The 26,869-nt window shown below is 39.4% G+C and overlaps 1 protein-coding gene across 8 annotated transcripts in view; it reads left to right on the forward strand.

The window, feature by feature from the left end:
* The window catches only part of ATP11C (ATPase phospholipid transporting 11C), a 173,072-nt gene that overhangs the window by 53,871 nt on the left and 92,332 nt on the right, over positions 1 to 26,869 (forward strand). For all 8 annotated transcript variants that reach the window (XM_071220347.1, XM_024555273.3, XM_053917150.1 and 5 more), the window contains 3 exons: positions 13,275 to 13,394; positions 22,095 to 22,184; positions 26,740 to 26,820. In XM_071220347.1, coding sequence (XP_071076448.1) covers positions 13,275 to 13,394; positions 22,095 to 22,184; positions 26,740 to 26,820 — 291 coding nt within the window. The remainder of the gene's footprint in view (positions 1 to 13,274; positions 13,395 to 22,094; positions 22,185 to 26,739; positions 26,821 to 26,869) is intronic.

The raw sequence follows: 26,869 nt of genomic DNA on the forward strand, positions 1-26,869 counted from the left end.
TTCTACCCTTAACTAATGCTACTTATTATTCATTATTTTGTTTGTCAGTTTTAGAAGGTTTTACATCATCTGAGTTTACAAAGTAGAGTAAGAATGGACTTAGAAATGTACTGACGGATTTGCATACACATCTGCCTTTTATAGTGTGAAGTAGAGTGAAATGCATTGCTGTCCGAAGAATTGAGTCTTGGAGAACATTGAATTACCAAGTACTGGTCTTAACTAGTCTGCTTGTGTTCCACTCAGTGACAGTCACTTAATGCTACAACTATATGCTGTTTTCATGGTTTAGCTGAAAACATTTTTCCTGTCCAAAGCTTGCCAGGTATTTTTAGCATCAGCTGTAAATTCTTACAGCTCTGGATGACCCCTGTGTGTGCTTCGGAAATAATCCCATTGCTCTTTTCAGTTACATACTGGAGCAGAATCTCAAACTACTGTTTGTCTTACTTGGTTAAAAATATTATTTGTTTGGGGGTGGTATGATCTTTAGTTTTAAGTAAGGTTTGTTTTTCAAAGTCATACATTTTGAATGTATGTGCTGTAATAATTCTTTGGGGTGGTTTTGTGTATTTTTCATTTTATAGCAAGAACCTTTTGTTCAAGTAAAACTTGTAATTTTTACAGTTGCCTTTATAGCAGTTAATCCTAACCTGTTTTTAAAAATCTTTTTTAATTGATTGATTTGAGAGAGAGAGAGAGAGAGAAACATTGCTTTGTTTTCCCACTTATTTATGCATTTACTTGTTGATTCTTACATGTGCCCTGATGGGGGGTCAAACCCGCAACCTTGAAGTATCAGGGTAGTGCTCTAACCAAGTGAGGTACCCAACCAGGGCCAATTCTAATCTGTTTTAATTTAAAGTTGTTTGTCCTGGGACATAAATTTCATTCTGTTTTTTAAAGATTTTATTTGTTTATTTTTAGAGAGAGAGGAAGAGAGGGATAGAAATACCAACGTGCAAGAGAAACATGAATTGGTTGCCTCTTGCACGTTCCCCAACTGGACACTGGGCCTGCAACCCGGGCACGCACCCTGGTGGGGAATTGAACCAGCCGCCCTCCCCTTCGCAGGAGGATGCCCGACCATCTGAGCCACACCAGTCAGGGCAGCTCGCATTCTGTTTTATCAGAAGAATAAATTGTTTCCCTTCCATAACAGGCACATTTGAGAAGGCATTCATTTTTTTTTCACATCTAAAGGTTATTATTAAATAAATTGACTGTTATTTTAAATGGGCATTGTTAAAGCCTGAAAGAGCCACTATATCTTCTAATTATCAAAATTAGTACCCTGAAGGCACATGACCCTTTTCCTGGTCTTTGTGAATTTTCATCATTTCCTTTATTTCTCATTTCTTCTCCACTTTGAAGTTTATGAATAAATTTCATCCTTAAAACCCTATCATCTCATTGCATATTGGTTAGTAAGTTATTCTTTATCGTTAAACATCTTTTCCCCACCCTTGGAAAGGTTTCTGGTTTTTTGGGATCCAGGTAGAAAAAGGTACCAAATGGTACAAGATCCAAAATCACATTTCAAGGGTTTTTTGTTGTTGTTGTTTTGTTCTGTTCCATTAAATTTTTGTTTATTGATTTGAGAGAGAAAGAGAGACATCGATTTGTTGCTCCACTTATTTATGCATTCATTGTCTTACATGTGCCCTGACCAGGGATCAAAACCGCAACCATGGCGCATCAGCATGATGCTCCAACTAACCGGGTTACCTGGCCAGGGCCCAAGTTTTATTGCCAGAAGATTGGGACCCAATTCCTCTGCATCCGCTTGATTAGATTATTTAATTAAGCTCTCCTCCAGTTACCTATGAAGAAATTAATGTGGGACATCCCCTAGTACGTACAGAGTCCAATCAGGAGTAGAATATATTAGAACCAAGATCTCCTGGTTTCTTGCCTCTCATAATTAAGTTGAAAAGCAAAAGCACACCCATCTGAGATCATGACCAGACACTTAAATTTTTCTTACCTATTTTTGGCATACAGGTGGAGACATCTTCACAAATTTAACAGTTATCTCACCTTATACCCTTGAATGCTATGCCAGTATACGTGATTGTGATTAAGAAATATATTAGAGTAATGCCCTGGCTGGTCTAGCTCAGTGGATTGAGTGTGAGCCTGCGAACCAAAGGGTCACTGGTTCGATTCCCAGTCAGGGCACATGCCTGGGTTGCAGGCCAGGTCACCAGTAGGGGGTGTGCAAGAGGCAGCCAAACATTGATGCTTCTCTCCCTCTCTCCTTCCCTTCCCCTCTCTCTAAAAATGAATAAATAAAATCTTTAAAAAAAGAAAGAAATATGTCAGAGTAGCAGAGCCCACATTGTGTCCTACAGAACATGATGTCATTGGATCTTCAGCGGGGGCTGGGGAGTGAGATTTCTATGGCAAATCTCACTCCAAACATAAAGAGGTTTGTTTAAGAGTTTTTAGAGCTCTTACATGAATATGCATTGTGAATAATCAGGAGGAGGATTATAGGAGCGACCTTCCTTCCGCCTTTGCTAAGGAACATCATTGTCAACTTGTTCCATGTAATGCAGTTTAAGAAACATTGAGTGATGTATTCTAATATTCTTGCTAGTTTGTCTTTGGACTGCCCAGTTAGAGGTACTCAAAGGTATATTAAAATTTCAAAAAAACCCCACAACTTTTATTATACACAAGCCATAAATAAAGCCATTAAACCATAAAGAAATCAGATACTCATTTGAAGTGCTCTTCTTTCTCTGCTTCAATATATGGAAAGTTATAAGTTATACTTCATACATACTGATAATTTCTAATGTCTCTTAAGCATGTTTTAGGAATAATTACAAACAGGTCACCTGTTAAATTTATAGCCACACTGGATGTTATAAGGCACAGGAGCTTTAAATCCAAAGCTTTGGCAGAGAGAAAGGAGATTAAGAGACAGTGTCAGTAATTCTAGTGCAGTTCCCAAGTGACCATGTGCTCTGTCCCAAAGGGAGAAATGTATTACTGGCTTTACTCCCGTGGTGTCAAATCAACAGTTCCGAAGACCTGATGGCTTATATTATGGCCAACACACTCCAGGGGAGTCCTTGAGTGGCCCTCACTTGAGGTCAAACATGCCACCTGTCAGCCTCCATGGTCATCTCTAGCCGTCTTCATGCACACCGATGAGTGGCGTTTTAAACACCAAGCACTCTGCCATTGGGCCATAGCTCACCCTGCGCCTTTGTACAGGGGTGGCAGCAGACTTGCCTATTCTAGCTCTTCTGCAAAGCCAGAAACTTTCTTGTTTTAAATAAAACATTTACATCTGAGTTATGTTGAAGCCATATCCTAGTTCTGTGCTAGCCCACTTCCTGGAGTTTTAATAATCATATAGTTGGCAGTTCCATTTTTTAATGTTTTGAGGAAGTTCCATACTGTTTTCCGCAGTGCCTGCATCAGTCTGCACTCCCACCAACAGTGCACTAGGGTTCCCTTTTCTCCACATCTTCACCAGCACTTGTTTGTTGATGTATTAATGATAGCCTTTTGGGCATGTGTGAGGTGATAGCTCATTGTGGTTTTAACTTGCATCTCTCTGATGGTTAGTGATGTTGAGCATTTTTTCACATGGCTGTAGGCCATCTGTCTGTATGTCCTCTTTGGAGAAAAGTTTATTCAAGGTCCTTTGCTCATTTTTTAATTGGGTCGTTTGTCCTCCTGGTATGGAGTCATGTCAGTTCTTTATATATTTTGGAGATCAAACTGTTGTCTGATGTATTATTGGCAAATATGTTCTCCCATACATTTGGTTCCCTTTTCATTTTGTTGGTGGTTTCTTTAGCTGTGCAGAGAAGCTTTTTACTTTGTGTAGTCCCATTTGCTTATTTTCTCCTTTATTTCCATTGCTCTAGGGATATATCGGCAAAAATATTGCTATGTGAGATATTTGAATTTTTACTGCCTTTTCATCCTGCAATTCCACTGCTGGGATTATACTCCAGGAAGCCCAAAACACCAATTCAAAAGAATATATGCACCCCCGTGTTCATAGCGCTATTTTACAATAGCCAAGATTTGGAAACAGTCTAAGTGCCCATTAGTAGATGAGTGGATAAAAAAACTATGGTACATTTACACAATGGAATTCTGTGCAGCAGAAAAATAGAAGGAATTCCTACCCTTTGCGACAGCATGGATGGAACTGGAGAGCATTATGCTAAGTGAAATAAGCCAGTTGGTGAAAGACAAATACCATATGTTCTCACTTATAATGGTGATCTAATGAATAAGATAAACCAATGAGCCAAATAGAACCAGAGGCATAGAATCATGGAATAAACTGACAGCTGTAAGGGGAGGGAGGAGCTGGAGAATGATTGCGAAGAGGTGAAAATGTTAGTCAAAGAACATATATGAAGGACCTATGGACACGGACAGTGGCGTGGGGACTGACTATGGAAGTGGGGGTGGGCTGGGTGGAAAGAGGCAAAGGGAGGGAAATTGGGACAACTGTAATGCCATAAACAATAAAACATTTTTTTAAAAAGTAAATTAAAAATAATAATCATATAATTGGTTAATAAACGTCATTTGATGCTAACAGCCTTTAGAGCCCTTTAAATTGATCTCTAAGTGTTGCTAATCGTACTGTAAGTAGCCTTTTAAGTTACATCACCGTATTTACTGTGAAGGAAATAGAGGCTCAAGTAACTAAGCCCTATGTGTCAGTAATGTTTCCCAGGGTCATGTCTTTACTGTTTCTCCTGTCCCCTCCAAACCTTGCCCCCAAAAGCCTTCATCTAGGGAGGATACTCTTTTTCAGGAACAGACGTGTCTTTCAGACGTCATGTGAGGGGGAAGTTGGCCGAGATACTGTGGTTGAACGAAAGCAAGTCGTGCTTCACTGAGGAAGTGACCGGAGTTGTGAGGCTAGAGCCCCTCCCCTATGTTTTCCTTGTTTATTCAACTCAGCTGTGCTTTACAATGGAAACTTGTTTTTTACCTACTTCTTTTGTTGGAGGGCTGTTAAAAAATAAAAAGATATGGCCTGAATGTGCTATTTAAATTAATTACGTTTACAGCTTTGACATTTTTTCCCGAGGTAGTTTTCTTTCTGTATGATATTTAACAATACCAGGAAAAACTGCATTCATTAGTCTCACCAACATACTCCAGCATGTATTTCAACTGCTAGACCTTGCTAGAAGTTCGCTTATTATCAATTTTATAATGGTGATGCTATCATTGAAATGGCAGATAAAATGCCATTTGGGACATCAGACAACTCTTTTACTATATATATATATTTGCTCTACCCAGAGTTTATCTCATTAATAAAAAATCTTCTCTGGTGACCTAGAAAGTGATTATTTTGGCACACATTTTTGAAGCTTCAGTGTATGGTATTACAGTCATTCTCTCACAGTGGGGGGACTCAGTGTATCATAGTGAATACCTAGATTGTACCTTTTCCTCTCACACTACTTTCCTGCCTAGAACCAAAAGTTCAATTGAACTTTTCCTCAGAAGTTTGATTTTTAGCCCCACTTCTTACCATGGCCCATTTATTGCAGGCGTGGTTTAGAAAAGAACTTCACAAGATGAGGAGAAATTACTATGTGCTGCAGGATACTAATTTTTTAAAAATGATAATACGTTCAAATCAAAGTTACAAAGGCAAATCAGGTCATTTGAAAAGAGTAACAAAACAGATGTGAAATGCTATAACGGAGGTCAGACCACCAGAGTGCTGTTTTAAAGTCTTAAGAGAGAGACCGGTCCTCCAGTGCTTCCTTTGCCCCCTACCTGGGGCTACACAGACTTGCAAGCCACAATTCCCAAACTCTGGGAAACTTTACAAGGATCACAGGGGTTACTACAAGTTACTTGTTAATCTGCAGCGATTCAGCTGCCACTGGGTTAGAAAATTTCCATGTGATACTATGCAGGTGGTCCCACATCTTCCCCTCCTGCCTCTGCTATTTGTAATCAGTAGTAGTTTATTCTGTTGTCTTTAAGCCAGATTGGGCTTTGAGGTCCTGGGCCTCATTATACTTGCTTTCTATTTGCATGTATGTTTTTATCCTTTTCCCCAGGGCTATGGGAAATGTTTAGCTGGATTGTCAGTCAACCTCATGGTTCCTATCCTTATAAGTTATGTACCATCCTGGCTGGTGTGGCTCAGTGGATTGAGTGCCGGCCTGCAAACCAAAGGGTTGCTGGTTAGATTCCCAGTCAGGGCACATACCTGGGTTGTGGGCCAGGTCCCCACTAGGGGGCACACAAGAGGCAACCACACGTTTCTCTCCCTCTTTCTCCCTCCCTTCCCCTCTCTCTAAAAATAAAATCTTTTAAAAAAGGTTATGTACCTCCCATATTAGATTTTAAAAGTTTGTTAAGTGTTTGCAGTACTAGCTGGTGTGTAGATATGGGTAGTGAAAATGAAAAGTTAACTTCTGAGGCCTTGTAGATATATGTGCTCAGTTTACTTAAGTTCATGTGCATACGAGGGCTTTCCAGCAGGTATCCAGCCACATAATATGAAAAATAGAGACATTTATTGAAAAAGATACAAGATACAAAAAACATTGTACATAGGACAATGACTCCTCAGTCCCCTTCAAAGTAGGTACCTTGGGACCTCACACAGTTTTCCCAGTCGCCATCAGCTGCTCCATCGTATTTTCCTGAATTTCATCAATGGTCTGAAATCTCTTCCCTTTCAAAGGTGATTTTAGTTTTAGGAAAAACCAGAAGTCACAGGGCACCAAATCTGGGCTGTAGGGATGCTGATTCACCTGGGTGAGTGGATGTTTTGCCAAAAAACTCTGCACGAGACTTGATGTGTGAGCAGGCTCATTGTTGTGATGAAGCTGCCAATCACTAGTTGCCCATAGCTGCGGCCTTCTGAATCATCTGAATAGTTTCCATAGAGGAATGTTCAAGCTTAACACAAAATTTGACACAGATTCATTGCTCTTCAGTCAGTTTGAATGCAACGCCATACAGTACACATGCTCACTCAGCGGCCTGTACTACCCCTACTGACTAGTACAGCGAAGTCGTCATTGTTTACGCATGCTCATTCCTGCCCACCCTCCTTGGCTGCCAGGTTACATGGATGTCACGCAAACCATTCTCATAATATTAACAATGGCTGGACTTTTTCTGGACATACCTTGTATTGTCAGGCTCTCTGTTAGGAGAAATACTGTTAACAAAGAAAGTGGAGGCCCAGGATGAACTTTAAGAGTCAGAGGCTACTTTCTGTAAATGGAAGATTCTCTGAATCATTAAAAAATATTCTTGTAAGAATCTTGCTTTAACTGGAACATAATCAACAGAAGAAAAAAGCAAACAAAATATAACCAGAGACATTGAAGTTAAGAACAATCTAACAATAGCCAGGGGAGAGTGGGGAGGGGACAGTGAGGAGAGGGGATTACAGGAACTACTATAAAGGACACATGGACAAAATCAAGGGGGAGGGTGGAGGTGGGGGAGGGAGCTGGGTTCAGCTGGGGTGGGGTGGAGGGATGGGGAGAAAATGCATACAACTGTAATTGAATAACAATAAAAATTAAAAAAAAGAATCTGGCATCACTAAATGCTTACAGCATTTTACTCTTATCTACTTGACTCTATTAGCCATCCTGTAAGAGAGTTGTATTTCATCTTTTTTTTTTTTAAGATTTTATTGATTTATTTTCAGAAAGAGGGCTAGGGAGGGAGAAAGAGAGGGAGAGAAACATCAATGTGCGGTTGCCTCTCACTTGGCCCACACCAGGGACCGGCCTGCAACCCAGGCATGTGCCCCGACCGGGAATCGAACTGGCGACCCTTTGGTTCACAGCCCACACTCAATCTACTGAGCTACACCAGCCAGAGCGTATTTCATCTTTAGAGCCACATTTCTGTAGCCCTGAGGTCCTTGGGGTGAGGACATGGTGTGGAGTTGTATCAGATTGGAAACAGAATTGATCTTGGTGAAATTAAACTGCTCTGTGGGTCACATTTAGATAATGCAAGTCTAACTCTGAGCTTTAAACAAGGTGTTCTCACCCAAGTCCTCACAGTCTGCTTTTTCCTAAGCATTGTGCTTGCTGACTTAGGTGTTTGCTTTTGCGGAACTAAATCTATCTCCTATAGCAATTTTTATTCAGTTAAATGTGCTGCCATTGGGTAATGCCCAATTAGAGATAATCTCTGCGTCTAGGGATGTACTTTGAATATTCAGTTGTCTTTTGATCAGGTATTTGAGAGTTTCAGTTAATATAACCGTAATTAAGTTTTAAAGGCAAGGAGATACAAAATGTCTTGTCTCCGTCTTGTTTCACTGCCTCTGGCAAAGGAGGGAGAGACAGCTTAATCACTTAAAAAAGATGCAATAAAAGCAAATTGTGAAAAGTAGAATTTTAAGGCTCGTTTTAAAGTTATGACTAAATTATGCATCCAGGCTACTCTTTTTGGCTTGTTATAATGGAGTGGGCTTGGAAACCTCAGCCATTTGACCACTGAATACATTGCAGCAAGTTTAACCAAGAAGCTTAACACTCACTGGAAATCTTTCCTGGCAGTGTAGCGCTCTCCTTGCACACCCCGCCCCTCCTACAAAACCCTCGTACAAAAATGCTGACTTTAGGGAACATTTTAATAGCTAAAAGTTTGATGAAATGCTCTTTCTTTTAATTTTGAATTCATTTGGACTTTTTAAGACCGGTTATGCTGTTCAACTCTACTAGTACTTCAGAGAAGAAAATAGCTGTGGGGCTGGGATGCAGAGAACAGTTTTAAATCACTGCCAAGGTTTCAGCTTTTAATAAGGATTTTTGTTCATTTTTTAGCAAATACTTGTATTTGCTTTAGTAACTCACAAAGAACAGTCTCATGAAAAATAAAAAAAAATAGTGCTCTGGTTGCCAAGAATGACATCAGCGATGAGTTGTTGCTAAAGCAAGTTGTTTGGGATTATATTAGGCCTGTAATTTTTATCAGTGATCTGAATAATTGATGGTAGATTAGCCACATGCAAAGTAAGTATTGAAGGAGAATCTCATTTTGCGAACAGCTTAAAATGATTGGAAGGGGATACCATGTGAAAAGCAAATTGTTTAAATTATTTTAATTACTTAAAAGTGTAGGGTTAAGGCTAAAAACTTGTAGCATTTTAGTTAAGAGCAATAATTCAATGAGCAGTAATTCTGTAACATTTTTCTCAGCCCTGGCTGCATATTAGAATTGTCACCTGGGGAGCTTCCAAAAAATGAAATTAAACTTGAAATAAAATATACAGGTATTAGTATTATGTTTAAAGCCAATGTGTGGCAAGAATTAAGAACCACTGATTTATGAATAAGTGATATATTTAAGTCGGCCAACACCTGGAAAGGATGGAGAGCATGAGCGCTGTTTCAGATCCTGTGCCAACTTTTGTACTGACCGTCTTGTATTGAGGTCTCTATTTGCCCTTAGTACTTGTTGAGTCACTGGTCTAGAGGTAATCAAGAAACAAATTACACTTCCAACAGCTTTCTGTGTTTTGAGACTTGCAAAAGCATGGGATTTTAAGATGGTGCTAGTTGAATAATAGTACCACTCTATTCTGATTTTTATTGAGAGAGTATGTTCTGGTGAAAGTTACTTTCTTTTATTTATTAATTTCTTTTACAGATTTTATTTATTTATTTTTAGAGAGAGGGGAAGGGAGAGACAAAGAGAGGGAAAGAAACATCAATCCAGTTGCCTTCCGCATGTCCCCAGCTCAGGACCCTGCCTGCAACCTAAGAGTGTGCCCCTGACAGGGAATCGAACCAGCGACCCCTTGGCCTACAGGATGATACTCAACCCACTGAGCCACACTAGCCAGGGTAAAACAATATTCAGTTTATATTGTGGAGCTATGAGGCAAGAGTACAAAAGAATAATTTTTTTATCTTGAGGAAGAAAATTAAATTGCTTTCTCTGTTAATTCATATGTTATAAATATACTTTTTAATATTCTTTATATAATACTTTTCATTATAGTATATGATGTGTCATGAAAATAGAATTGGTGCCAGTATATTTCAATTGTTAAAGTTGTTTCTGAGGACAGTTGAATAGGAAGCAGTTCAACACAGGATGGACTCTTAATAGATTAAAATTTATTATAAGGTGGCAGGAATCGTACACATCCACTTCAGACTACATTGTATGCTGTCCAAGTGTGAAATTATTTTGATTCCTACTTGGAGTTTCTCTGCCTTGGCTAAAGCACCTACATTATTCAAAATCCCAGGAATTAAAACCACTGGTTTAACACTACATTGGTAGCAAGTGGAAAATTACAGTGAATTTACACGAGTTCAGCATTGCCATTTATATGCAGACCAAAAACATTAAACAGAGCAGATTCCACCAGAAATTGCAGGTTCATCAGATTTTAGAGTGAAAACAGGCATGGAAAAGTTATCTGTTTCACCCTACCTCACCCCCAGTTCTCAGGAAGCTCTAAACTCAATCTTGCTTGGGCTGAGGAGACTGCCCTTTTATGAAAAAGCCTCGGGAGTAGACAAGCTGCAGCTCTCAGGCCTCGATTTCATCATCTAATGATGCTCACTGTCAGGATCTGCCCCCTCCCAACATACCAATTTTAATCCATTTTGTCCAAGTAAATGGAGATAGAGGTCACTTCGGCCTATTTGAAAGCGGTCCCAGAGATAATGTATGGGGGAAGCACTTAGGGAAACTGTAAACGCTATTCAAGATGTACAGAATTCATAAAAATATCATGTGCCTGGAAAATTGCATTTTGCCTGTTCCTTTTGTTCTCTGGAATGCTGTGACCTGCCAGAGAAGAAAGTTGAAGACATTTCAGAATTGGGGAAGTACTAGTTCATTTTTGTTTTGAGTTCATCAATGGCCATTGTTAACGGCGGGGAACAGTTTATATTGGCACATCCTGCACCAAGCACGCACTGACCCTCCGCCACTTGTCTTTTACTTTTCCCCTTTCCATTTGCAGAATGATCTGAGAACTGCCTTAAAAGGTAGCTCTTTTTTACTTACTCTGTGCCACGTCTTGCTTGTGTGGAAAACTAGACAACCATATGAATATTAAACAAAATGTTGTAAATTGCAGTGTACATATGGACTTGACAATTTCTGTAATTCGAATTGGCATGTTACATGGCTCGAGAGTTGTAGAGACTACAGTGAGACAGTAACTTGGAACAGAAGGTGAGGGTAAGTGCAGAAGAATAAACTATACTTTTAGTAGGTGTATTCACTTTCGTTTAAGTTTTACAAAATGGATCTTATGGAAAATTTAGTGATCTTATCAGTAAGCTGCATCAGACCCTATATTTTACTGATGCAAACAAAAGTCAGTTCCTGAATCAAAATGCTTATAGCTGCCATTCTGGTAAAGGTATTTTTTATTTCTTTCCAGAAACTGTTTGAAAATTTACCTGCTAATCACTTACTCTTGGCATGTGAAGGACCCGTACATTCAGTTGTTCTACTGCCTTGTATTGAGGCTGATGGGTAAATGGCTAAGCTATCCAGCGCTGATACTTAACTGATTTGTTTCCAGCTTGCCATGGATAGAGATTCCCACAACCTTCCTTAGTTAGCGTCAGAACTTACCTTTATATGTAGCCTCCATCTCTCCTACTTCAGTTTATCCCCGTTACTCTTCAGTTGATTCCCTACAGATATCGAAGGAAATTCCCCACTAAATAATTATTTAATAAGCTTAAATAAAAAATGGTGAGGCAAAAGGTCTTACCTATCTATATTTTGGGGGTAATTTTTATTTTTTAAAGTAAAAAAGCATGTTTCCTGTACTATATACATAAGGTACAACAAATTCAGACTAGAATACATCCAAACACAAGCATTTGGAGAATTTTGCAAGCTCCAAGTGGTTTTATGTAAAGTGATTATTTTCAGGTAGAGATTTACATCCTTGACCTTTGAATAGATCATCGAAAGGAAGGAAAGTCTTTGTGTCTGTAAAGTTTTGAAACATTTCCGGTTGAGGGGTTATCTTTTTCAAAACTAATGGAAATATATAAGTGGGTATTGGTTTCTGTCATACTTCCTTTGACTTAAATACATGATTGTCTCAAACACAGTAATACAGTACCATCAAAGGAAACCGTCCCAAATTTATGTGAGAAAAGTATTATCCTGATTTTAGAAAAGAAAATAGAATGAAGCCTCAGTGAAATACAAGGCTGAGGTAAGATGGAACTCAACTTCGGAACATCTAGACTCAGCAGATCTACTTTGTAAAAATGTAAAAGAGATTTTAGACATACCGTATTTTTCGGACTATAAGACGCACCGAGGTTTTAGAGGAGGAAAATGGGGGGGGGGACCTGTGCTGCTGCCCGCCCCCTCAGCGAGCCAGGTAAACTACATTCTGACTACAAGATGCACCCCCCCATTTTACTCCCAAATTTGGGGGGTGCGTCTTATAGTCTGAAAAATATGGTATATTTTGTGAGGTGGGACTATTTTTAAAGATTTTATTTATTTATTTTTAGAGGAAGGGAGGGAAAAAGAGGGAGAGAAACAGCAATGTGTGGTTGCCTCTCACTCACCCCCTACTGGGGACCTGGCCCCACAACCCAGGCATGTGCCCTGACTGGGAATCGAACCACTGACCATTTGCTTCGCAGTCTGGCGCTCAATCCACTGACCCCACTAGCCAGGGCTGAAATGGGACTTTTTGACAATATGCTCTGAGAGATCACAAAGGAATGCCTTTCCTGTGAAGCCAAAGAATTTACAAATTTTCTTTGTAGAAATAGCTGATCATTTTGTTAATAGAGGCAGCCACAGTATTTCTGTATTCTTACAAGTAATTATTTTGAGTTTAGAAGTATTTTGCATTCTGTTTTCTGCTGTCGGGTAAGGCTGTCATCCTTAGTGGCATAAAACTTAAATATTTCCAGTAGACCTTTCCTAAGTTAGTGTGTTGCTGTGATGGTGATGGTTGATATTCTGTGGATGAAAGAAAAATGACTGACAATAAAAATTATTGTCTCTCTAGGACACTTTGCTTAATTTAAACATTTTAGAATTGCAGTGTTGGCCTCAGAACAGTTGGCTCAAGCAACACTTTCACTAAATCAGCAACTAAGAGCTTAGTGGAGGTTGACATTCCTAACAAGGTTTTGTCTTCTCTCTATTGCTCTTTCTTTCTCTTTAGACCAGAGCTAAACATGCTTAGACAAGAATTTTGAGTTCCGCAGAAGCATGGAGAAATGTGATGAAATGCTGACTGTTTTCCTCTTTCTTTTGGTCAGTGTGCTGGAGAAGAGAAACGAGTTGGTACACGCACGGTGTTTGTTGGCAATCATCCAGATTCAGCAGCAGAAGTTTACATTGCACAGAGGTTTTGTGATAATAGGATAGTCTCATCTAAGGTAAGTTTTTAACTCAATGTATATTCATACAGTGAACCAGACAATGCACTTATTTTTATTTATGCTTCTGAAGAAGCTAGTGCATTTATATATGCATACATGGACATGCATTTATACCAGGCATAAACCAACTGTGATAATTAATCCACCAAAAGGCAGTTTTTTTGAAGCATCACGTTGTCTTGTTACAGCTGAAGTATCTTTCACTTGCCTTCCATTATTCACAGTGTCTGTTGATTATGCATCTTACTTTAAGCCATAAAGTGTGCTAAAAGTAGGAATTATTTACTTGCTCAAAGCTTCCTGTATTGCCCTTAATTGGATGGACTAATTTGTAAATAATTTACTTTTTTTTTTTGAAGAGTGCTGTCCTAGAATGACATGTGTCTCTTTCTGTTTCACTGAGGAGCTTGTCAAGTGCACTCCTGGGTTCTGAGGGTGTGCCCTGCTCGGTCCAGTGCTTCAGCAGTTAAGAGTCCGAAGATCTGAGTTTAAATCCTGGCCTGACCATTTAGTAGCTCTGTGACCTTGACCAAATTAATCCCTAAGTCTGCATGTTCTCCTCAGTGAAACAGAGCTAATGTTTGATATGTGAAAGCACTCCTTATAGTTCCTAGTACCCATAGTCATCTTTCTACAACTATTAGTTTACTAATCTTAACCTTTACCTTTGGCTGACCAGATTAGGTGCTAGGTACTGGACGGTTAACCCACTGCCACCTCTTGTGCCATGGAGCAGATTTTGATAATTTTCCGTACTCACTCACGCAACCTGCCAAGGCATATCTAAAATGTTGGTGACAGTTGGTTCACTGCATATTTGCAAACATCTTAGGACCTGCAACACAAAATTATGCAATGTTTTAAAAATTTAACATTTTATTTTTTAAATGTACATGTGATTTATCTTTGGATAGTGATGCAGTGCAGACTGTACTTAGCTAGGAGATTAACATGTAAAATATGGACAGAATGAGTGAAAACTGTGTTGCCTTATGATCTATTGGCGTGTAGAACACTATGAGTGTAGTTGCATACAATGTCTTTCCTATTAATTTTTAACCTTAGGGCAGAAAATTTACCTTCAGCCAGTAACTTCCATATGTGTGCCCAAGGTGGGCCTTCACTGAAAATTGTGACTTACCCCATAATATCTAAGAAAACAGTAAGTAGTAGTTCTTTCACTCAGAATCATAGACTTGTAGAACTGAAAGATCCTAAGAGGTCATCTTGTTCAACTCACCTTGCAGATGGAGAAAGTAAACCCAGAGAGAATGAGTAAGTGACATGGTCTCCAAGCTGAGTTAGTGATAAAGCCCTTTTCTTTCTTTCTTTCTTTTTAAGATTTTATTTATTTATTTTTAGAGAGAGGAAAAGGGAAGGAGAAAGAGAGGGAGAGAAACATCAATGTGTGGTCGCTGCTCACACGCCCCGCACTGGGGCCCTGGCCCACAGGTGCCCCTGACTGGGAATCGAACTGGCAACCCTATGCTTCACAGGCCTGCTCTCAATCCACTAAAGCCCTTTTCATATCATTGTGCTATTTGGGATTCTTTCTCACTTTTATCTCTCCTTTTGCATCAAGTGAAATATAAAGTACTTTCTAGGGAATTATTATTTTCCATAGTGTTTTATGTGGAAGATGGTAAAGTGACTTTCCATTGATAATCATTTTGTTATGATATCTTTGCATTTTCATATTTTCAAAGAACATATAAAACCCAGCTTAATTCTCAACATGTTTGGTATTTAATAGAATATTTTTCATACTTTACCTGCTTCAGTTTTGCTAGCAGATAAAATAATGCAATAGGATGTTTTTAAAAATATTCAGGAGTTCACATGGCAAATAGAGATTATGTCTAAACAAATTTGTTTATATAACTATGTATATGTTAGGGTGGGCGGGGATATCCCCCTGGCAACCTAAGCCCCCCGCCCCTTATCCTGTCAAAGATGTCAGAATATCAGGATAGGCGGTGGATATCCCCCTGGCAACCTAAGCCCGCCCCTTATCCTGTCAAAGATGTCAGAATATCAGGATGGGCGGGGGATATCCCCCGGGCAACCTAAGCCCGCCCCTTATCCTATCAAAGATGTCAGAATATCAGGATAGGCGGGGGATATCCCCCTGGCAACCTAAGCCCGCCCCTTATCCTGTCAAAGATGTCAGAATATCAGGATGGGCGGGGGATATCCCCCTGGCAACCTAAGTCCGCCCCTTATCCTATCAAAGATGTCAGAATATCAGGATGGGTGGGGATATCCAACTGACAGCCAGAGCCCGAGGGGAACCGTCAATGATGGATCACGGCTTTGTTCCAGGAGACCAATCCCTAGCCCTTGAGGGGAGCCAATCAGAATTTTGGTGTATAAAGCCCCGCCATATTCGCTGCTTGTGGCGACTTCTTCGGCTGGCCTGCACCGAGGGCTAGAGAATTTTGTCTGGGAACGCAAACCCGGAATAAAGCTCTGTACTGCCTAATTTTGTGGTTGATTGGCTTTATTCTCGGCGGAGCCTAAGAAAACCTTTCAGTATATGTTTTAGAAACCAGAATAAAGAATTTAACATTGATAGACCTACAGATCTCTTTTTTTCTCTCTAAATACTAGGTTTACAGTTTTCCTAGTTAACTGCATGTTAACCAATCTGCTTTTTCATGTAAACTCTAGAGCAGAAAAGAAGAAATGACAGTGTATGAGGGGGGACCTCAAAACACATGGAATTTATTTATAAAAAAAAGTGTATGTATTCTTACATGTTTAAACTTCAGTCATCTTCAAAGTACTCTCCATTCAATGCAATACACCTATCAAGACATTTTTTTCCACTGCTCAAAACGGTTTTTGAGCTCATCAATTTTGATGTATTTTAGTGCTTCTGCTGCTTTCTGTTTCACCTCTTCTACATTGGCAAAACATTTCCCTTTGAGGACTGTTTTTCATTGGTGAAACAAAAAATTGCTTGAGGCAAGATCAGGTGAATAGGGAGGGTGGGGCATGGGGGTCATGCTGTTTTGGTCAAAAACTGCTGAACACTCAGCGTGCTAATAAATCACCCATCATGAAATAGGCAAATGATTTGAAAGAGTCTTGAAAAACAATTCCCTGAGGTCAAACGCAGCCTCTCATAACAGTACCAGCTGGAACACTGATACAGATGGATTGCTAGAACACTCACTTAGTGGAGGAGGCCTGTACTACAAGGGTCCCACCCTCCAGGAAAAAATTCCAGTTATATCTGGGGGGGAGTCTCTCCTCATACTAACCATTAAAAGAATGAAATCTTAATACAATGAATATTTGTAAGAGGATAGTATACAGTGTGTAATGTAGAGAGCTTCATCCTTGTTGACAGAAAATCTGAGTTTGAAGGTAAAATAAGTCATTTAACCTGTGTGTCTCAATTTTCCTATCTGTAAGATGGGGATAGTAACAGTAGTTACCTTATAGGATTGTGCTGAGGATGAAGTTAAGTACCCCACAGAAAACATTTAAGCACTGTGCTTGGCTTATAGTAACAACTCAGTGGTAGTTGCTGTCATACTTACATTTCTGTGATTATTGTTATTATAGTCCTGAACACTACTCTTGATTTCTTCAGTCTCATGTGTTTTGAATGTATGGAGTTACTTCCCTGAAAAAGGAGGCCTTTGGATCCATTCTGGAGAGAGCAATAATTTTATAATTTGACTTTTTCTTCCTCACATTGTCTTTCTCTGTATTTGCACCAGAATTTTTTAATGAAGAAATATACAATTTATAGACTATGTTAGCTGCCTTCCAACTTTGTAGCAAGTGTTGATTTTCTTTCTCAACTCTTCAGTAATAAAAATAATTTTCTTTTAATTGATTGCTTTTTGTTTGTTTATAAATGTCATCAGTAATGCCAGTGTAACACTAGGAATAAGTCTTGTTAATGTAAGGAGCACTAAAGATAAAAAAAAAACCTTTGACTTACTTGAAATTTTACTTATAAAATTAGTGTTCTTATGCCCTGGCTGGTGTGGCTCGGTGGATTGAGCACTGGCCTGCGAACCAACAGGTTGCCAGTTCTATCCCCAGTCAGGGCACATGCCAGGGTTGCTGGCCAGGTTCCCAGTAGGGGGCGTGTGAGAGGCAAGCACACATTGATGTTTCTCTCCCTCTCTCCTCTCTTCCCCTCCCTTCTCCTCTGTCTAAAAAATAAATAAATAAAATCTTTTTAAAACTTAGTGGTCTTTTCTTTTGGGAACACAAACATTTTCTTTAGAAAAACTTGTTTGGGAATCACTAGAATTTTGTAGTTGGTACGAAACTCTTGGAAATCCCCTCTTGTAGCGGAAGAAGACTTGATTGTTTTAGCTTTCATGGTATTCCTCTCTTCCACTGTCTTTTTTCCTTTAAAAATCCTAAACCTCATCTTGAAGGCCATTCAGTGGGATAAAAATCAGTGAATTCCACGTAACTCTTGGAAGGCACGTTCAAGGATAATCTGAGTACTCTTATGTAAAAGAACATCTTGGATTAAAGTTCCAAGCCTAAAATTACACTAGTATTTATCCTCATTTTAAAAATCAGATAAAGTGGAGGGGAGGTGGGAGGGGATAATGGGGGAGAAAAGGGGAACGGGTTTCAGGAACCTGTATGAAGGACACAGGAACAGAGCCAAGGAGGGGTGGGATCGAGGGTGGGAGGTAGGGATGGCCAGGGTGGGGGGCTGTGGTGGGGGAAAATGGAGACAACTGTACTTGAACAACAATAAAAAAAACAGACTTAGAAAAATAAAATAATCAGGTAAAGGACTCATAGGCATGGACAAAATTGTGGGGGTTGTCTGTGTGGGGGGGAATGGGTGGGATAGGGGAGAGCAATGGGGGTGAAATTGGAACAAGTGTAATAGAACAATAATAAATAAATAATAAAAAAATCAGATTTGCGTGTAGAATTTATTAGACATCTTTTTGTCTGAGTCTTATCAAACTCCCTGAAGGTGTCTTTTTGGCTGAAGTTACTAAATCCTAATGCAGTAATCCCCTGGTTACTCTTTGTGCTCTTCTGAATTTATGGTAGAAAGAGTGATACTTAAAAAGAGAAATTTCTGCTTGGCCTTGGTGATGGAAATGAAAGTAGACTGCTGTGATGCTCAAAATTGTATTTAATGCCTATAATAAGGAGAACTGATCATCAAATGAATACAGTAATTTAAACAGAATGAACAGAATCAAGCTAGAGCTCTGCTTATTTACAACTGGGTGCTTATATACAATTAATCTTATAATATTATTTTGTTCCATCCCATCCAAATCCTAGTCCTTAGAAAAGTCAGTATTCCTTCTGATAACTCCTTCACAATTGGCTGTTAACTTTAATAGTTAGTTTATATAGTTACTACTTCCTTTTTAACTGTTTCCCTGTCCCTTGTGATATATGGACACAGTAGAACAAGTTATTTAGAGCCTTAGTACATCGTCACCATTTTAGCACCATTACTGCTAAATCTGAAAAAATTTGGACCCTAGGTAAAATCAGGTAATGTTCCAAAGCCTCCCTTTGCATAAATTGAAATAATACTCTCAGACTGTGATTTAATTCATTTCAACCCCCTCCTTTAGTAAGTGGTTAATGTTCCAGGGGCTGACCCACAGTTTAGTTAACTATAGAGCAGATGTAAAATGCATTATATATACTTGGTAAGCTGGCATTTTTGTGTAGAATGTATTTTTAGATTTATTTCAGTTTTTTATTATCACCTGAGGATGTTTATTGATTTTGGAGAGAGGGGGCAGGAAACCATCAATATGAGAGAGAAATATCAATCAGTTGCCTCTCGCACCCCTCCTGACTGGAGACCGAACCTGTAACCTAGGTATGTGCCCTGACCAGGAATTGAACCTGACCTTTCAGTTTATGGGACAATGATCCACCTCACTGAGCCACACTGGCCAGGGCATCGAACCCATTTTTTAACACATTCTAAGTGTCAGTGTTGCTTTTTGAGTTTATAATGTTAAGTTAAGATAATATAAAAGATATACTTACTGACTTCTTTGAGCAAGAACTTACTTATGACCCCTCTGTAATCGCCATTCTGATTGTTAATAAAACAAATGCTATAAACACTTTCTTCCTGTGAACTAACATTGCATTTGGTTTGTAGTGACTGAGATCGAGAGTACTGATCACCCCAATAAATCTAGTCCCCACCTGGCACCATACATAATTATTGTAATATTTTTTACAATATTCTCTATGCTATAGTTTTTAAGTTTCTTTCCATTACAGTTTACATTCAATATTATTTTGTATTAGTTTCAGGTGTGTCGCATAGGGCTAGACAGTCATATACTTTACCAAGTGATTCCCCCTTATATTTCCAGTGCCCATCTGGCAGCACACAGCTATTACAACATTAATGACTGTATTCCCTTTGCTGCACTTTACATCCCCATAACTCCTTTGTAACTACCAATCTGTACTTCTTAATCCTTTCTTGTGTTTTACCCATTCCCCCAACTCCCCTCCCTCCCATCTGGCAACCATCAAAATGTTCTTTACCTATGAGTTTGTTTCCATTTTGTTTGTTCATTTATTTTGTTCTTTAGATTGCACATGTAAGTGAGATCATATGGTATTGGTCTTTCTCTGACTTATCTCTCTTAGCATTAACACTTTCTAGATCCATCCATGTTGTTGCGACTCATAATAATAACTCATGACCTCAAATAGGAAAGAAGAGGGCATATGCTGGTAGTTTCCTCTAAAGCAGGGGTATCGAACCCATTTTCACCAGGGGCCACTTCAGCCTCGTGGTTGCCTTTGAAGGGCCATGTAATTTCAACTCCATAACAGTTTAAGGAGTAGTTAAACTTATATAGTCCTAAAATTATTTCAGCCCTTCGAAGGCAAACACAAGGGTGATGTGGCCCCCGGTGAAAATGAGATTGACACCCCTGCTCTAAAGGGAATAACCATAGTTCCTAAAGGAAGCCATTCGTAATTAAGGAAGTTAGAAAAGTGGTAGAGGATCCGTGAGGCCCTAGAAACAGAAACAAAAAATGTTTCCTTTTATGTGTTAAGATCCATGAGAGGACTCTAACAGTTCCTAATGTTTGTTTAATTAAAAATCCTTTAGTTAGCCCTGGCTGGTTTGGCTTAGTGGTTGGGGTGCAGGCCTGCAAACTAACTTAAAGGACACTGGTTCCATTCCCGGTCAGGGCGCATGCCTGGATTGTGGGCAAGGTCCCTGGTTGGGGGTGTGCAAGAGGCAACCAATCAATGAATCTCTTGCACATTGATGTGTCTCTCCCTCTCTTTCCCCCTCCCTTCCCCTCTAAAAATAAACAAATAAAATCTAAAAGTTAAAAAATAAATAGTGATATTCCAGGGTTGTTTTTTTTTTAAATCCTTTAGTTACGTAACATAAGGTCACCAAGCCAGAAGTTCAGCTGTTAGCCCGTTGTTGGGATAGTTAGGTGCCGATCTGGACTGCACTAGCTTCAAAGTGTGACTGAATCAGTGGTTTTGGTCCCTTTTATTTTTTGACACAAGTTGCCTTGGGAATCTGATGAAAGTGTGGACTCTCTTCTCCTAAGTGATGCCCAGGCGCACACAGTTGTGCACTTCATTTCGAATGGGCTTCCTTTAGGAATTCCTGAGCCTTGGGGGAGGAACTTTGTAGGTTGTTGGTTGTAATGCAGCTGCATCACTGAATGTGTATCCCTCCGCTCATCTTCATTTTTCTTGGTATTTCCTGGGGGAATCTTGAGCCCGTAAGCCTTTTAAAGAGGGGTTAGTTGTACATTCTCGTACACCTTATTTAATTGAATGGATATTTTTTCACATTATGGAGATACTTTGGAATGTTCCAGTATAAATTTAGAGCTTTGGGTTAAGGAACATGTTTTTCCTGGCTTCTGGTCTTCTTTATTAAGACAGCTATAAAATCCAGTGTCTGGTGATTTTCAGTCACCCACTCCTTGAGTTTCAGTTATCAGTGAGAAAGTCTATGGGATTTGACTGTCGGCTCAAGAAGTCTCTCCTCCTTCCCATGTACAATTTAGCATCGAAACCTTCGCCTATTACTAGTTACCAGAGCACAGGATGGTACGTTGTTGATTAAAGTGAAAGCCTTGTGTGACCCAGGGTTATGTGTACACCTCAGTTGTCATGGAGGTACTGATAGGGACAGGGTTATATCTGTGATTCTGATCAAGACTCCAAAAGTTAGCTAAGCCAGAGAAAGTAATTTGTTCATTCATCCAAGTAATTTTATTGAGTGTCTCCTTTGTGTCGGACACCATGCTAGCTGTTGGGGGAAATAATGAAAGGACGGATGAACAGCCTGCCCGTATAACTCATCGCCTATTGAGGGAGAAATTTCAATTCAAACACACACACATATAATTATCCACTGCAGCAAGTGTAATCGAGGAAGTATAGGGTGATGCGAGAGCACATAGCAAGGACCCTAATTTAAATCATGCCAGAGAAAACAGACATATGGGACTAGATGGTCCGATTGTAATGGTCAAAGTGAAAACTTTATTTCTTAAAAGTGTTTATTTACTATACCTCTAATTACATGCTTATTCATATGTGTGAGATTCAGGTTTTAACATGTTTTCAGAGTATTGAGGTAACCTGGACCCATACGACTTAGTATTATTAAGGTTTTTTAGTTTGCTTTCCAATAATATGTATTTTTTTTCTTCTTTACAGTATACACTTTGGAATTTCCTCCCAAAGAATCTGTTTGAACAGTTTAGAAGAATTGCAAATTTTTATTTTCTCATCATTTTCCTTGTACAGGTAAGAGCTCCATAAACAGGCATTCCACTTTTAGAAATTTAATTACTTCAAACAAATTTTCAGTCCATTCCTAATCCTTTTAAAAATATATATTATTGATTATGCTATTACAGTTGTCCCATTTTTTTCTTCCCTTTATTCCCCTCCACCTTGTATCCCCCTCCCACCTTCATTCCCCCTCCTTAGTTCATATCCATGGGTCATACACATAAGTCCTTTGGCTTCTCAATTTTCCACACTATTTTTAACCTCCCCCTGTCTATTTTGTACCTACCATTTATGCTTCTTATACCCTGTACCTTTTCCCCCATTCCCCCCCTCCCCTTCCCTGCTGATAACCCTCCATGTGATCTCACAGAAATCACAGAAATACTATGATTCTGTTCCTGTTCTAGTTGTTTGCTTAGTTCATTTTTGGTTTTGTTTTTCTTTATTTAGGTTCGGTTGTTGATAGTTGTGAGTTTGTTCTTATTTTACTGTTCATATTTCTGATCGTATCTTTCTTAGATAAGTCCCTTTAACATTTCATATAATAAGGGCTTGGTGATGATGAACAACTTTAACTTGACCTTATCTGGGAAGTACTCTATCTTCCCTTCCATTCTAAATGATAGCTTTGCTGGATACAGTAATCTTGGATGGAGATCCTTGCCTTTCATGACTTCACATACTTTCCAGCCCCTTCTTGCCTGCAGGGTTTCTTTTGACAAATCAGCTGATGGGCACTGACAAATTAGTCTTACGGGCACTCTTTTATAGGTAACTGTCCCCTTTCCTCTTGCTGCTTTTAAGATTCTCTCCTTCTCTTTAATCTTGGCTAATGTAATTAGGATGTGCCTTGGTGTGTTACTCCTTGGGTCCAACTTCTTTGGGACTCTCTGAGCTTCCTGGACTTCCTGGAAGTCTATTTCTTTTACCAGATTAGGGAAGTTCTACTTTATGTTTTCAAATAACTTTTCAATTTTTTACTCTTCTTCTCCTTCTGGCACCCCTATGATTCAGATGTTGGAATGTTTAAAGTTGTCCTGGAGGTTCCTAAGCCTCTCCTCATTTTTTTTTAATTCTTGTTTATTCATTCTGTTCTGGTTGAATGTTTATTTCTTCCTTCTGCTCCAAACAGTTGATTGGAGTCTCAGTTTCCTTCCCATCACTGTTGGTCCTGTACATTTGCCTTTATTTCACTTTTCATAGCTTTCACTTTTTCCTCTATTTTGTGACCATACTCAACCAATTCTGTGAGCATACTGATTATATCATTGTTTTGAACTGTGCATCTGATAGGTTGGCTATCTCTTTGTTGATTAGTTATATTTTTTCTGGAGCTTTGATCTGTTCTTTTATTTAGGCCGTATTTTTTTTTGTCTTGATATGCCTGTTATGTAACAAGGGGCTGAGCCTTAGGTATTTGCCAGGGCGGGGCAATGCACTTCGCTGCTTTGTGGTGATATATATGGGGGGGGCATCTGAGAGGGAACAATGCCGCTTGCTCGGCTCTCTGCCGGCTTTCAGTCTCTTTGTCTGCTACTCACGAGCAGATGGGGCTTTTCTGGTGCTGATTCCAGGGAAAGGAGGTTGTTTGTGTACGTTTGAAGACCCTGTGGGTCTCTCCAACAAACTCCTGTGAGGCTTGGAGTTTCTCCTGCTGCCTCAACATCCACAGGTTTTTTCAGTCAGAGGTTTTGAGGCTTTATTTCCCTGCACTGGAACCCTGGTTTGCGTGGTCTGTCTCCCTCCCCAGTTGTTCCTCCCAGCTTATGTGCACGCAAATGGGGGACCGCCTGCTCTACTAGTTGCTGCCTCGCCTGTCCTGGTCCTCCAGCTGCCACCTTGCCACAAGTTCTCTCCACCCCAGCTGCTTGTCTCCACTCCTCCTGCAGGTCTGGGTGAATGTTTCTTCTTTAAGTCTTTGCTTGTTGGACTTCCATGCAGTTCGATATTCTGTCAGTTCTGGTTTTTTGTTTTTAAATTTGTTGTCCTTCTTCTGGTTGTGCAAGGAGGCAAAGTGTGTCTACCTATGCCTCCATCTTTGCTGGAAGTGATTTCTAATCTTAAAATACCCTGTGATTAAAAAGATGCTTCAGGGCTTATTATAATAATACTTTCTAAAGTACTAATATTAATTTTAAAATTGGTATTATTTTACATATTTGTAGAGCAGCATTTTTACTAGAAATCTTGTTGAGACTCTAAAAAACTTTCATGGATTTTATATCTTTGTTCGTGCTAAAGGGCATGTACTGGATACTATTAAACACAGTGGTATATATTAAATTGAAAATAGGTTACTAGCTTACTTTTTTAAGCACTAGTTTCAGCCTAATTGAAAATTTATCACTTATCTTTCTCATTATCAGTTTTGCTCTTCATTCATTTACTTTAAGGGGGAAAGTCTGGTATTTAGATGTTTTGTTTTTTTCCCTTCATAATTTTTCTTTTTTAAATTTATTTTTAAAAAATTTTTATTGCTATTCGGTTGGTATTTAGATGTTTTAAATTGCATCTTCCATTTTTAAGTCTATAAGCTATGAAAATCTTTCCCGTACCAAAATCACCTCCTGAAAATTTTACTACATTAAAAGTACTTTTTTTCCTCACTTCATTTTTTAAAACGAAGGAGAAACATCCAGTGCAATTGCTCAAATGCCTTGTTGATGTTAAGTGCTTCTGTTTATTCACTTTAAGTTTTCAAGTAAATGGTACTGTAATTGAATTTAGCCCTACTTCTTAAAACCAATCTGGGTTGTGATATGGGAAAGAGCCAATTTCAACCTTGAATGATGGGGCGTTTGAAAAGGAGCTCCTCTCCATTCATGGTAAGATGTCTTACAGACCAATATAAAATAAATTGCGTAGAGGATTGTATTCAGAAGAGTCATTCCACTTGGCGCGCAGCGATTTCAGTTCAATTCAGTGAGCGTATACCAAGCACCTATTAAATGCCATTCAGTAGTCCAGACAACAAAGACTTTAGCAGATGCAATGAAGATCAAGATACGGCTTTTCTATCCTTAATGAATTTAGGGTATAGCCCAAAACAGTCATCTAGTCACTTAATTTAATGTAGTAAAAGTCATAAAAATAGCATGAGCAAAATGCTCTGGGGATATGGTGGAAGTTGTGATTTTTTTTCCACCCAAGAGGAGCTTGAAAAGTCTTCAAAGAGTAGGTGATTTCTGAACTAAGCCTTGAAGGATTAGAGACGGTTAGTGGTATTTCAGTCTGTGCATGAAGGCACGGAGCCATGTCAAAGCCTGTGTCCGCAACACAGTGTGTGTGGCAGGGGCAGGACCGGATGGGGGTTTGAGATGAGAGTCAGTGAATTGTGAGGGCAGGTGGAGCTCATGGTCCCCTGTCCCTCAAATGAAATCTAGTTCTCTTTTACTCTTTCCTGTTTCAGTGACTGATGACAACACCCACCAGCTATGTTAACCAGATGCTTGGAGGACATCTTTAATCACCCCTCATGAGAAATTCCTTACCATTCCTGCCATTTTTGCTTCTTAAATATCTCCGTAACATATTTCCATGTCTGCTGCCACTCCGTTCATCCATGCCATCAACTTTTATTTAGAATAGGGCAGTAGCCTCCTAAATAGACTCCCTGCCTCCACTCTCGTTCTCTTCCATTTTATTTTCCACAAAGCAGTGAGAATCTTTTCAAAATGTAGTTCTTTTCACGTGACCTCTCCCTGCTTAGCAGCTTCAATTATTTTCCACTGTTGGTGGGATAAAGAATGAATTCTAACCCTGGCTGGTGTGGCTCAGTGGATTGAGCACCGGCCTGAGAACCAAAGGGTCCCTGGTTTGATTCTCAGTCAGGGCACATGCCTGGGGTGCAGGCCAGGTCCCCAGTAGGGGATGCTCGAGAGGCAACCACACACTGATGTTTCTCTCCCATTCTCCCTCCCTTCCCCTCTGTCAATACATAAATTAATTAATTAGTTAAAAAAGAATGAATTCTAGTGTAGTGAGTCTGCTTGGTCTGGCCCATCTCCCTCTGCAGCCCCATCTCTTTCCACAGTGTTTTTCTACTGGCTTCCTTTATTTCCTTAACCTGTGCCACACTCCCTCCCACCATAGAGACGTTGTATACAGTGTTTACTGTTTCTGGAAAGCAACCCCCCTTTCATCCGGTTAACTTCTGTTTACTCTTCAGATCTCAATGAATCATTTGTTTAATGCCTGGTTTTCCCTTTAAGCCGCCAGCTATATGAGGTCAGGGAGTTTTCTCCATCTGTTTAAAGCAGCATCTCTAGAGCCTGCCTGATAATGTGCAGGGGCTGACAGTGGTGCTCAAAAAGCAGATGGTAAGTGAATGGGTGTGTTTCAGTAAAGGGGTTCATGCAAGCTGGGATGAAAACTCAGCCTGATTTCGAACTGTTTTCTTAAACTAACTGCTGTGTGGATTGCTTTTGTTTTAATGAAAGTTAACCTTCATCCTGCTACCAGAATGTGTTTTGTCTGCATTGTGGCTGAAATTTTTGCAGCAGGTAAGTGCTACATGTAAGTTACTAGCTTATTTTCATTTTACTTTCAATTTATTGTCTTTACTTAGGTCACAGTAGACACACCAACTAGCCCAGTTACCAGTGGACTTCCACTTTTCTTTGTTATAACTGTCACAGCCATCAAGCAGGTAAATTTCTTATTTACCATTTTGCCTGCATTTTATTCCTGTCTGGTTT

The sequence above is a fragment of the Desmodus rotundus genome, chromosome X (genome assembly GCF_022682495.2).
Source record: "Desmodus rotundus isolate HL8 chromosome X, HLdesRot8A.1, whole genome shotgun sequence".
Classification (NCBI taxonomy): domain Eukaryota; kingdom Metazoa; phylum Chordata; class Mammalia; order Chiroptera; family Phyllostomidae; genus Desmodus; species Desmodus rotundus.